The sequence below is a fragment of the Lipotes vexillifer genome, unplaced genomic scaffold (genome assembly GCF_000442215.2).
Source record: "Lipotes vexillifer unplaced genomic scaffold, Lipotes_vexillifer_v1.1 scaffold196, whole genome shotgun sequence".
NCBI classification, from domain to species: Eukaryota; Metazoa; Chordata; class Mammalia; order Artiodactyla; family Lipotidae; genus Lipotes; species Lipotes vexillifer.
The window spans coordinates 2678656-2689815 of record NW_006775077.1 but is presented as its reverse complement, the minus strand read 5'-3'; the positions used below and the strand labels follow the sequence as shown (position 1 = coordinate 2689815).

The 11160-nt window shown below is 51.1% G+C and overlaps 1 protein-coding gene across 1 annotated transcript in view; it reads left to right on the top strand.

Moving 5' to 3' along the window:
* The first annotated feature begins 397 nt into the window (after positions 1–397).
* CNDP1 (carnosine dipeptidase 1) overlaps positions 398–11160 on the top strand; it is a 26940-nt gene continuing 16177 nt past the window's right edge. The window contains 6 exon segments of the mRNA XM_007449669.1: positions 398–480; positions 3986–3993; positions 3996–4111; positions 6688–6837; positions 7430–7592; positions 8279–8367. Coding sequence (XP_007449731.1) covers positions 398–480; positions 3986–3993; positions 3996–4111; positions 6688–6837; positions 7430–7592; positions 8279–8367 — 609 coding nt within the window.

Genomic DNA, 11160 nt, shown 5'->3' with positions numbered 1-11160 from the left:
CAGCAGGAACCACTGGGCTCAGTTCAGAGCGGCAAGGGAGTGAACACAAGCCAGAAAAGCCTGTGTTTTGGTTTGGAATTTTTGTTTTTAATCCTCTCATGGTGAGATAAACTAGGCTAACAAAGCATTTTTCCTGTATTATAAAATATATCAAAGCAGACACCAGCAGACCGACCCCTGTAAAAGTCACACCGAACTCTAAAGGACTTGGTAAGTAGAATTCTTGGCATCCAGGTTGATGCTGGCACTAAAGTTTCTTACGGGTGGAAAAGGGTTTGGCTGATGGGCCATTGTATGTACCCTTGGCCCAGGCTGTGTGGGGTGAGAGCGCTTTCATTTTCTATTCTTTATTCTGTTCAACATCAGAAACTAACAACCACCCCAGGCTCCTTCTGAGATGCCTGCTGTTTTTGTGGCAGGAGATAGAGAAGTGTCACTGGTTGAGGCAGCCCATGGGATCTCAAGGCCATTGTCAGCTAGGTACACGGCTCACCTAACTGTCTCCAGTTTTTGGCTGGGGCTGGGAGAGAGCAGAGTGACCACTGAGGCCTGCGTCCAGTGGGAGGCAAGGCTTTGAGGAAGTGAAGCTCTTTGGATTAGGGGAAGGACGGGGTGGGGGATGGTTACACCGCAGAGGTGTGGCCTGACTTTGAGAAGTCAGGAGGTCCTTACATTTAAATGTAAGTACTCAGCACACGGGCACATGGAACTTCGGTTCCCAGTCTGAGAACAACCAGCTGGAATTAACAGGAGCCTCTGGAGCAAAGGGTTTTCCTCTGTGAGGTCCTGCAGCCCAGGCTGGGCCACCGGCCCCCCAGGAGGACACTAAGACCTGGGCTTCCGTCTCTGCTCCCTGACCCTCACCCTCACCCTCACCTTGCCTTCTCCAGTGACTGCTCCTTCCTGCGAAGGCCAAGGCCAGGAATACCCTTTCTAAGTCCCCAGGGTTTTGTTGAGTGATTCGTTCAGGTCAAGCATGACTATAACCCAAGAAAAGAAACAGAACGATGAGGAACACAAGAGACTCGGGAGGAGACCAAAGGATGCCCAGGGGCCCCACCCGGGATCCTAAGAGCAGGATGAGTGCCCACGGCCGGTCTCTGCGGGCCTGACGACGAGTGGAGAGGGGAGACAGACGGGGGGCGGCTCTGGGGGCGAGGGGTGCGGTGGTGCAGGCCCTGTGGGCAGGACCGCATCTCCAGGAACAAGCCTGATGGGAGCTCAGTCCTCAGGAAGGACTCTCGGTCCTCACAATCGAGGTTTTTCCTTGCTCTCCTTTTCCTTTGGCTTCCTTTTCCTCTTCAAGTTTTCCTTTCATATTTCATTGGAGAGGAGCACCAAATAATTTTTTAAATTAATTAATTAATTTTATTTATTTTGGCTGCATTGGGTCTTCGTTGCTGCGCGTGGGCTTCCTCTAGTTGCGGCGAGTGGGGGCCACTCTTCATTGTGGTGTGCAGGCTTCTCACTGCGGTGGCTTCTCTTGTTGCAGAGCACGGGCTCTAGGCACGCGGGCTTCAGTAGTTGCGGTACACGGGCTCAGTAGTTGTGGCGCACGGGCTTAGTTGCTCCTCAGCATGGTCCCAGCATCTTCCTGGACCAGGGCTCGAACCCATGTCCTCTGCATTGGCAGGCAGATTCCTAACCACTGCGCCACCAGGGAAGCCCCCAAATGATTTTTTAATGCAAATTGAATGAATGAAAAATAAAAATAACAGTTCAAATATTAATTTAGATGGATCGGCTGCAAAAAATTTCCTCCTCCATTTGCACGAACCTCATCGTCCTGCCACTGTGGGTCTGCAGGGGCCTTTTCCTCCTGGGCCCTCGCAGCCCCTGGCTCTAGGGTCTGCCCACGGGACTTAGGTGCCCTCAGAAGGTGAATTGGGAGCCGCGGAGGACGACGGGGGAGATGCTGAACAGCTCACTGGCGCCATCTGCTGGACCAAGTGCTTCGTCCACTCACGGAGGAGCATGGCTCGCTTTGACCCTGATTTTACCCCCACCTTAGCTTCCTTTATAGACCTTTCTCATACTCAGTAATATATTTATATTGTTGAATGCTTACATTTATTATTATTTTTGTAACAACTGTATTGCAATACAATTCATTTTCCTTACAATCCACCCACTTACAGTGTGCATTGCAATTCAGTGGGTTTTAGTACATTCAGAATTGCACAATGACTGCCACAATCAACTTTAGAACATTCTCATCACTGAAAATGAATCCCCAACTCATCAGCAGTCATACCCCATTTTCCCCCAATCCTCCCAGCCCTAGGCAGCCACCAGTCTACTTTTGTCTCTTAGGATTTACCTATTCTGGACATTTCACATAATTGGACTGATCCAATGTATAGTCTTCTGTTTCTGGTTCTTTCACTTAACAGAATGTGTTCAGGTTCTTTCGTACTGTAGCACGTGTCAATACTTCATTTCTTTTTATGGCTGAGTCATATTCCATTGTGTGTCTGTACCACATTTTGTTCATTCAGTCGTTCATAACTGGTCATTTGGATTGTCTCCAGCTTTGGCTATTACAAATAATGCTGCTGTAAACATACAAGCACAAGTTGTTGTGTGGACGTATGTTTTCATTTCTCTTGGGCACACACCTAGGAGTGGGATTTCTGGGCTGTAAGATATGCTGCGCTTAATTGTCTGAGGAGCTGCCAGGCTGTCTCCAAGGCAGCCACACCATTTTACATCCCCAGCAATAGTGCACGAGGGTTCCAGTCCCTCCCGGTCCTCGCCAGCTCTTGCCGTCATCTGGCAGTTTGATTTTAACCATCCTGAGTGGTGTGAACTGTTGTCGCATCGCGGTTAGATTTGCGTTTCCCTGGTGCTAACGATGTTGAGCATCTCTGCATGTGCTTGTTGGCCATTTGTATGTTTTCCTTGGAGAAATGTCTATTCAAATCTTTTTCCCGTTTTTAATTAGGTTAGTTTGTCTTTTCTTATTGAGTTGTAGTAGTTCTTTATATTCTAGACCCAAGTCCTCCCCCTGGCTCTGTTGGTGCCTGCAACTGGAGGCCAAGGGAAGAAGCAGCCTGAACCTAAGATGTCTCTAAAGACTAAAGTCTATTTCAGAAATGAACAGAGCCAACCCAGAAGGAAGAGTTGCTTTGGAAGGAGATAATTAGTTTAGTCTGCAACCTGGAAGCCCTACTCTCTTCTGCACCCGGTTTTTCTGCTCTGCACCCAGCCTGGAGCCTGCTGTGGGAGTCCAGAGGAGACTAGGAAGGGGTCACAGGGAGAGGGGGGAGGGAGGAAATGGGGTCTTGGGCAGAGGAAGGAAGGCACCCGTCAGGGATGGAAGCAGAGAGGCCAGATTGGTGGGGGGGAAAGAGGAGAAAGCCACGGACCGGGGGCTCCCAGGCAGAGACTGTGGCCAACAGTGTCCACATGATCGCCAGTCCTGCGATGTTATTTATCACAGCGTGGCTTGTAAATTTCTTCTCAAGGTATTCTAACCTCAGGAGCTGATGGAAAGAAACCCTACAGCATTGCACAGGATTTTATTCAGTCCTTACTTTTCTAATGTTTCATAAAGTGGTTAATCACACAAAGAAGTCTTGTTGCTGGTTTTTTTTGTTTGTTTTGTTTTTAATTATCTCATGTTTTTCTCTCTTATAAATATTGCCCTTAACACCTGGGATGTAGGGAGCTGACTTACCTTTATAGGAAGTGAACTCATAGGAAAGATTGTGTCATAGGAAAAAATCGAACAACAGCATTGCTTAAATACAAGCTTGTTAACTTGGTTTCTATCTTATTAAAATTCTTTAGCATTGCAAATGAAGGGTTTGGGTGAAGATATAGCAAAAAATATATTTCCCATTCTACTACCTTGTGTTATTTTAGTTCAGAAAACTGGAATCAGCTGTGTTGGATAACATTAACTTTCTTGAAGTATTTGAAAGGTGGAAAGTCCAAAACCTGGTCCTTATTTTAAAATATCCCCCCTGTCACACGCTCACAGGCATCATCTCTCCTTGCTTTCCTGTTGCTGCTGGACAGAGGCATGTTCTCACCATCATCCCCGCCCACCGGGCTGCTAGAGAAGGTCTTCCAATACATCGACCTCCATCAGGATGAATTTGTACAGGTGAGAGACACGGCACGCACAAAATGCTTGGATGTGCCCTTTGGGAATCTGGGAGAATGGTTACTTGCTGGGAGATGTGGGTTTTTTTTTTTTGCTTGACAACTCCATTTAAAATGCCTGTGACTCCTCATTGACTTAGAATAATAAATGTTGGTTAGATTCAGGTAAGAGATCCCTTCCGGCCATTCCTTCCGAAAAGGGCATTCCCAGCACATTTGATCTAGGGATGTCTGTTTAGCAATGACCAGCAAGCTCCGTTGAGCTCACCCTTACTCTGGACCGTCATCAGGTGGCCCATCCTCCCCTTCAGAGACCCTCTCTACCTGCAAAACTAGCTGAAATGCATCCTCCCCGTTCCGTCACCACCTGGCACGCCCCTCTCCTGCTGGCTCTCCTGTGCCCCTGGCACGCCTGGCCCACCTCCACCGCCCGGGAGCTCCCTGAGGCTGCCCTGGACCCTGGACCCCAAGCCCCCGACACCATGTCTGGCACACGATGTGTGTTCAGTGTACATTTATTGGGTCAAGCAACCCGTGTCGGGAATATTACTGTGCAAACAGACGTGAATCCCCCATGATTCATACTAAAGCACAAAGCGCAGTGTACAGGCTGCGGTGCCTAAGCTTGACCTTCATGGAATCCTTCCTCGTGTGGGCGTGTTAACTTGATGTAAGTGCCTGTTGGGATTTTGAAACCCGACTGGGGTTCACAGTGCAGGCTGGAATTCACAGCGGGGAGAGAAAAGGCATGCGGTGGGAGCATGCGCCAATGTGGGCCTCTCGGCCCAACGCTGCTCTGTGCAGCGTCTTCATATCCTCCCAGTCCATTAAGTTTAGCGCTAACTTGGCGGCATCCGCCCTACAAATTCCAGTTTAAAAATGTAAAACACAATATTCCTTCAGATCAAATACATTTCTTCACAATAAAAACAGAAGCGCTACAACCAGGATAGAAATCAAACTAAAATAAGTTAGGAAGTGGAGTCCAAAATCACATGTATGGTTTTTAATGAACACTGCGGTTATCCCAGTGTAAGCGGCTCAAGTACGGACCCTGGAATGGGAAGGATTGTTCCTAACATTGAGAATCAGCAGCGGTTACGGAGCTCCCACGGGGCAAGGCTGCGGCCTGGGTCTCCTGTGTATACGTTCTCACTCCGTCCTCCCCGAGAAAGACGTGTTTCCTCTTCTGTCCCCAGAGTGTGGGTTTTCTGCACAACAAGCAAGTCTCCAGTTCTCTGTGTGCCCCCCGCAGTGTCCTGCCACGTGGCTCACCTCTGACACTGTCTTCCTGGAGGTAGTGTCACCCCTACCCCGATGCCGACCTCAGACGCCAGTAGCTGGTGGTGGGTCCCCAGGTGTCCCACACTTCTGCCTGACTTGGCTACAGATCAGGGCCTCTGGTGACCCCGCCTCAGGCTCATCGTTTGCTAGAACAGCTCGCAGAACTCAGGGCCACGCTTCTACACGTTTGCCCAGGGCGGGAGCTTCTGTCCTGTGGGTTGCAGGGCGCCCCTTCCCAGCCCGGAAGTTCTCTGAACCCCGAGCCTCAGGGATGTTTATGGAGGCTTCGTCACGTAGGCATCACCTACGATGCTTAGCTCCATCTCCAGCCCGTCGTCCTTCCCCCAAGGTGGGGAGCTGGGGCTGGAAGTTCTGAGCGTCTGATCACGGCTTGGTCTTTCTGGTGACCAGCCCACATGCCCAGGAGCCTCCAAAGTTCCTCACTAGAACAAAAGCACGCTCCTTTTCACCCAGGAAATCCCAAGGGCATTAGGAGCTCTGTGTCAGGACCCGGCGTCGAAGACCAAATATTAGAACAAGAGATGCTCCTAGTACCTTATTGCTTAGGAAATTGTAAAAGTTTTAGGAGCGCTGGCCGGGAACCAGGGAGAAAGACCAAAGTGTGTATGTGTTACTGTCTCACAGCATTACATCCACCTTAATCTGCAGCGAGGGAGCCTCACGCCCCTCCTGCAGTGGAGAAAGCTGAGGCTAATTCCAGAGCTTCAGGAATGTCCCTGAAGTCACCCACCTCTAGTGGGCAGAACCAGGACCAGGAACTCAGGTTGTCCGCCTGCCCAGCCCTGAGTTCAAACCCGGGGTTACACCCCCTCCCGGATCCCGCAGGTGCAGCGGGGGGACCTTAGAGCTGAAATGCACGGGATGGTCACGGGGGGTCCTGCAGCCTAGCTGAGGCCACCGTGGGGTGGATCAGAGTGACCTGCAGGGACGTTTGTGGGAAGCCGAGCCCTCAAGGGGCGGCTGCTTTCAGTTCCTAGAGACCACAACGGGGGAGGGGACCCGTGCCTTCTGTCTGAGCCTGGTGGCGCTGAGGGGTGCAGGCCAGGCTTCAGAGGCGGCCTTCTGCCAACCGTCCCGTCCTGCATTGACCAGCCGTCGCTGGCCTCTGGGCTCCTGATCACGCCTCCAGCTGTCTGCCAGTGGCCGTGAGTGTCGTGTGTCTGCCAGCTCGGTCTCCAGGTCAGATGAGGGTGCTGAGGACCCGGCGAGGTGCACCCCCAAGAGTGGACGCAGCTGACCCGTGTACTGACCGCCTGTTGCCTTTCCTCCCAGACGCTGAAGGAGTGGGTGGCGGTCGAGAGCGACTCAGTTCAGCCCGTGCCGCGCCTCCGACGAGAGCTGCTCAGAATGATGGGCCTGGCTGCAGACCGGCTCCGGGACCTGGGAGCCCACGTGGACTTGGTGGACGCGGGTTTTCAGCAGGTGCTGGCATCCCCTGCCGCCTCCGAGCGGCCACTTCCCTGGGCATCAGCCAGGCTTCCCTTTGTGGTGGCAGGATGGGGGTTTGCTTGCCCTCATGCTCAGCAGAAGCAGCACCGCGATTCCCAGTAAGGGTGAAGATCTCCACCTCATCCCACAGGAGGCTGTAGCATCGACCTCTCGTCCTGTCGGGACTGGGGGGCACGGGGGGAAGGTGGAGGGGGCGCGTGAAGGCCCCCCACTAGTGCTGTTCCTGTCCTTCACGTGCTTCACATTTCTCCCAGATGGCTCTTTCCCATAAGTTCAAATGCCTCTTTTTCAAAGGTTCCCTTAAGTTCAAATGCCTCTTTTTCAAAGGACCCAATCCCTTATCAGAATCAAGCCTTATTACTGCCCCTCGGGAGTAGATGGGTCTTTAATCTACCCTCCCAGTGTCACCTGCTTTAGCACTGACGAGTCTGAATGGTCTGTTAACAGGACTGTGTCCACCTGGTTGGAGCTAGTAACAGACTTCTAACGCCATCCATGTCTTTGAATTTTCTGGAAGAACCAAATGGCTTTTTTTCAAAAAAAGTTACCCATTTTCCGTCTGCAGCTGCCTGATGGTCAGAGGCTCCCGATACCTCCCATCATCCTGGCTGAACTGGGGAATGATCCCAAGAAGCCCACCGTGTGCTTCTACGGCCACTTGGACGTGCAGCCTGCCAGACAGGAGGATGGGTGGGTCACGGACCCTCACACGCTGACGGAGGTGGACGGTCAGTGACACCTCGTGCTGGGCTCTTCTGTGGGTGAAGGACTGCTCGTAGGGCTTAAGAATTCGAGATGTGACTGCCCCGGGCTCCAGGCCTTACCTGTCATTGTTAGGAGTGCAGAGAACGCTGCTCTCATGGTCCACCGGTTAGTCCAATGAGGCTGATTTTCCTTCAGTTGTGAAAGAAACCATGAACCTTTGTGCCCCTGGGCAAATCAAGTCCCCATTAGGAGAGTTCTTGGGTTTCAAGGAAAATAGTTGTGTAGGTCACATATTTTCTTTTTTAAAAACACCAAATGTAATTATGTTTTATAAAGACAAGAAAAAGAAAGGTTCATGGAGAGACACATACACCCTTTTTCATTGTCCTGCTAATTGTAAAATCTCAGAGTGAGAGGCTAAATTACGTGACATTCTGCAGCAAACCCGCGGGTCTTGTTCAATGAACTTGGATAAAATAGCTAATTACTATTAAGGCCAAAGGGATCTGTATATTTCAAATTAGCTTACGTTTGCTGGCTAGCATACTATTTGTACATAAGAAACAATACTTTGTGATTTCAGAGCAAGACTTCTGCCTAGAAAAATAGAAAGCACCATTAAAACAATTACCCGTAAAGCTACCTTTGGTTTTGGTGTCCATGCTTTGGTGTCCATGCTTTTCTGAAAATTCTTCCCCCATTTTTAAAGGAAAACTGTATGGCCGAGGAACGACAGACAACAAAGGCCCTGTTTTAGCGTGGATCAACGCTGTGAGCACATTCAGAGCCCTGCACGAGGTAGGTGCTGGCTGTGCTTGGGAGCGAGGATGATGATGGTGATGATGATGTTGATGATAGTGATGGTGATGATGATGGTGATGATGGTGATGGTGATGATGGTGATGGTGATGATGGTGATGGTGATGATGGTGATGATGGTGATGATGGTGATGATGGTGATGATGATGGTGATGGTGATGATGGTGATGATGGTGATGGAGGCAGCTGGCTTTGAGCTGCATGATGTCCTTTACTCTTCCCAGCAATCTGCAGAGGAATGTGTTACAATCACACACATTTTACAGATAAAGAGAAAGAGGCTTGGGAAAGGAAGGGAACGTACTCAAAGCCACCCAGCTGGTCTGGGGCAGGGTGATACCTTGATCCTGTGCTGTTGACATGCAACAGTGTGACACAACAAAAAACATGCTGAGCCTGTGGCTACATCACCATCTGCTGGGACTTGTCTTTTTTTATCTTCAACTTACTCAGCTTATCTTTTTTATCTGCAACCTGTCCTTCTTATCACAAAGTATGGTTGTGTTAATAGAGACAGACATACACTTTAAGAAATATATTAGCTGCTTTGCAAATTATCAGGATAGCGATCTGTGGGGTGTGACGTTCTGTCTGAATCCCTGAGTTCTTTCCATTCTTGTGGGAAGTGGTTTCAATCCGTCCAAGGAGGGGTTATGGTGGGGTGCAGCTTTGAGGGGAGGGCTACTCTCTCAGACCACCAACTAAAACTGTGTCATTTGCTGTGCTCACGAGGATGGTTTCATCTCACACTGTTCTTTTCTCTTCTGGTAATGAGCATGCTTACACTCCAAACAGGATCCAATCTAGCTGTGTGTCCATGGGTGGGAGACTTAACCTCTCTGGGCTTCAGATTCTGTTCTGTAAAAGTGAGGGTGTTGATATGGGCGCCGGCCCTCTAACACTGGGTGGATTTGATGGTCTGATTCCATCCCTTTCATGCAGAAATGGCACTGCTAGTCAGTGAGCTTGAGCCTGTGCCAGGGAGACCAGGCCCAGGGACGAGACCCAGCCTGTTCCAGTCTGGGCTCCACAGAGTGTGGGCTCTGCAACCTGGGGGTGCAGAAGGAGTTTGTGGGGTCACCTTAAAAATGTGCAGCCTTGCTACCTTTCCCTCATCTTACTTGTGTGGCTGAATTGAATTAAGCACTTTGGAACACTGGAAATTTAAGAGGAAGTGGAGCCCATTTGTTGGGTTCATGGACAGGAAGGGACGTGTTGTCAGTCACAGGGCAAACCCCTGCCAACCATCCCTACCCCGTCCCCAAAGAGGCTCTGGGAGCAGCACACTCCTTCCGAGACAGAAGGGTGCGAGGTCGGGCTGGGATGCTGTGCCTGTCTGGTGAGGACTGGGGTGGGTCTATCTCTGGGCACCGTGTCCACTTGTCCACAAGACAAGTGGAGCGGCCCAGCTGTTGCCTGAGGTTCAGGTCCTTGATGCTGCTTCTCCCAAATCCTGTCCATCGAGCAGGTCCTGACGTTGCGTTTTTTCTTTCTCGGAGGTGATTTCATCAGACTCCAGGGGCTTCTCTCTCCTGAGTCTGTTGTCTCCTGAGACATAAGCAGAAGAGAGGGTTTAGCTGCTCTCGACTAGACTGCTTTATCTCATTGAGGAAGACAGGCTTAGTGAATCAGGACGTTTTTCTGACTGGGCCCTGCTGACCACTGCAAGGTTGTCCTCTTGTTCATGGCACTCCCCTAACTAAGCCCTTGGTTTCCCTCTCTCTCTCTCTCTCTCTCTCTCTCTCTCTGTTTTCTTTCTTCCTCCCTCCCTCCCTCCCTCCCTTTCTTCCTTTCTCTCTCTCTCTCCCCCTCCTTCCCTCCCTCTCCACGCCCCACCCCTCTCTCTCGTTTTCTGTCCTTCTTTCTTAAGAAGAGGAAAGCAATATTTATAAGACAGGTCCTATATAAAGGTCAAAATCTGCTTTGCTTTTTTGTTTGTTTGTTTTTGTGGTACGCGGGCCTCTCACTGCTGTGGCCTCTCACGTTGCGGAGCACAGGCTCCGGACGCGCAGGCTCAGCGGCCGTGGCTCACGGGCCCAGCCGCTCTGCGGCATGTGGGATCTTCCCGGACTGGGGCACGAACCCGTGTCCCCTGCATCGGTCGTGCCCCGGTCCAGGAAGATCCCACATGCCGCGGAGCGGCTGGGCCCGTGAGCCATGGCCTCTGAGCCTGTGCGTCCGGAGCCTGTGCTCCGCAACGGGAGAGGCCACAGCAGTGAGAGGCCCATGTACAGCAAAAAAAAAACCCCAAAACAAAAAACAATCCCCACTCTGCCCTTAGAAAAGTCAGTTAATCTCCCTGAGCCTCTCCCCTCATCCATGATCTAGGAATGAGCATATCTGTCTCCAGGCTTGTTGCGTGGATTCAGTGAATACGGAAAGGTTCCCTGGAGCCTGCGAGTACTAGGCCCTTTATGAGCTCTGGTCTCTTCTTTCCTCGTTCCCTTCTGCCCTCTGTCCCCTCTTTCTGTCTTGCTTACAGAGCACTTAAATGTACATCACCTCACTGGATCGTTTTACCAAGAGGCAGAGCAAGTATTAACAGAGAAGTGGGCTGCCGAGAGGTGAAATGGCTGGTCCCGGGTCCCTGGGTGTCAAGGGACAGAGCAGAGACCAAAGCCCAGGCTGGGCTGCCAGCCCCCGCCCCCCCCCCCCCCCCCAGTCCCACCTGCGTTAGAGCACAGAGAGCCCCTACGGCACATGAGAGCAGTCATACTACAGCCAGAACGACTAGGCAAGCCAGCTGGGACTCGCAGGGGGGGAAAGGACAGA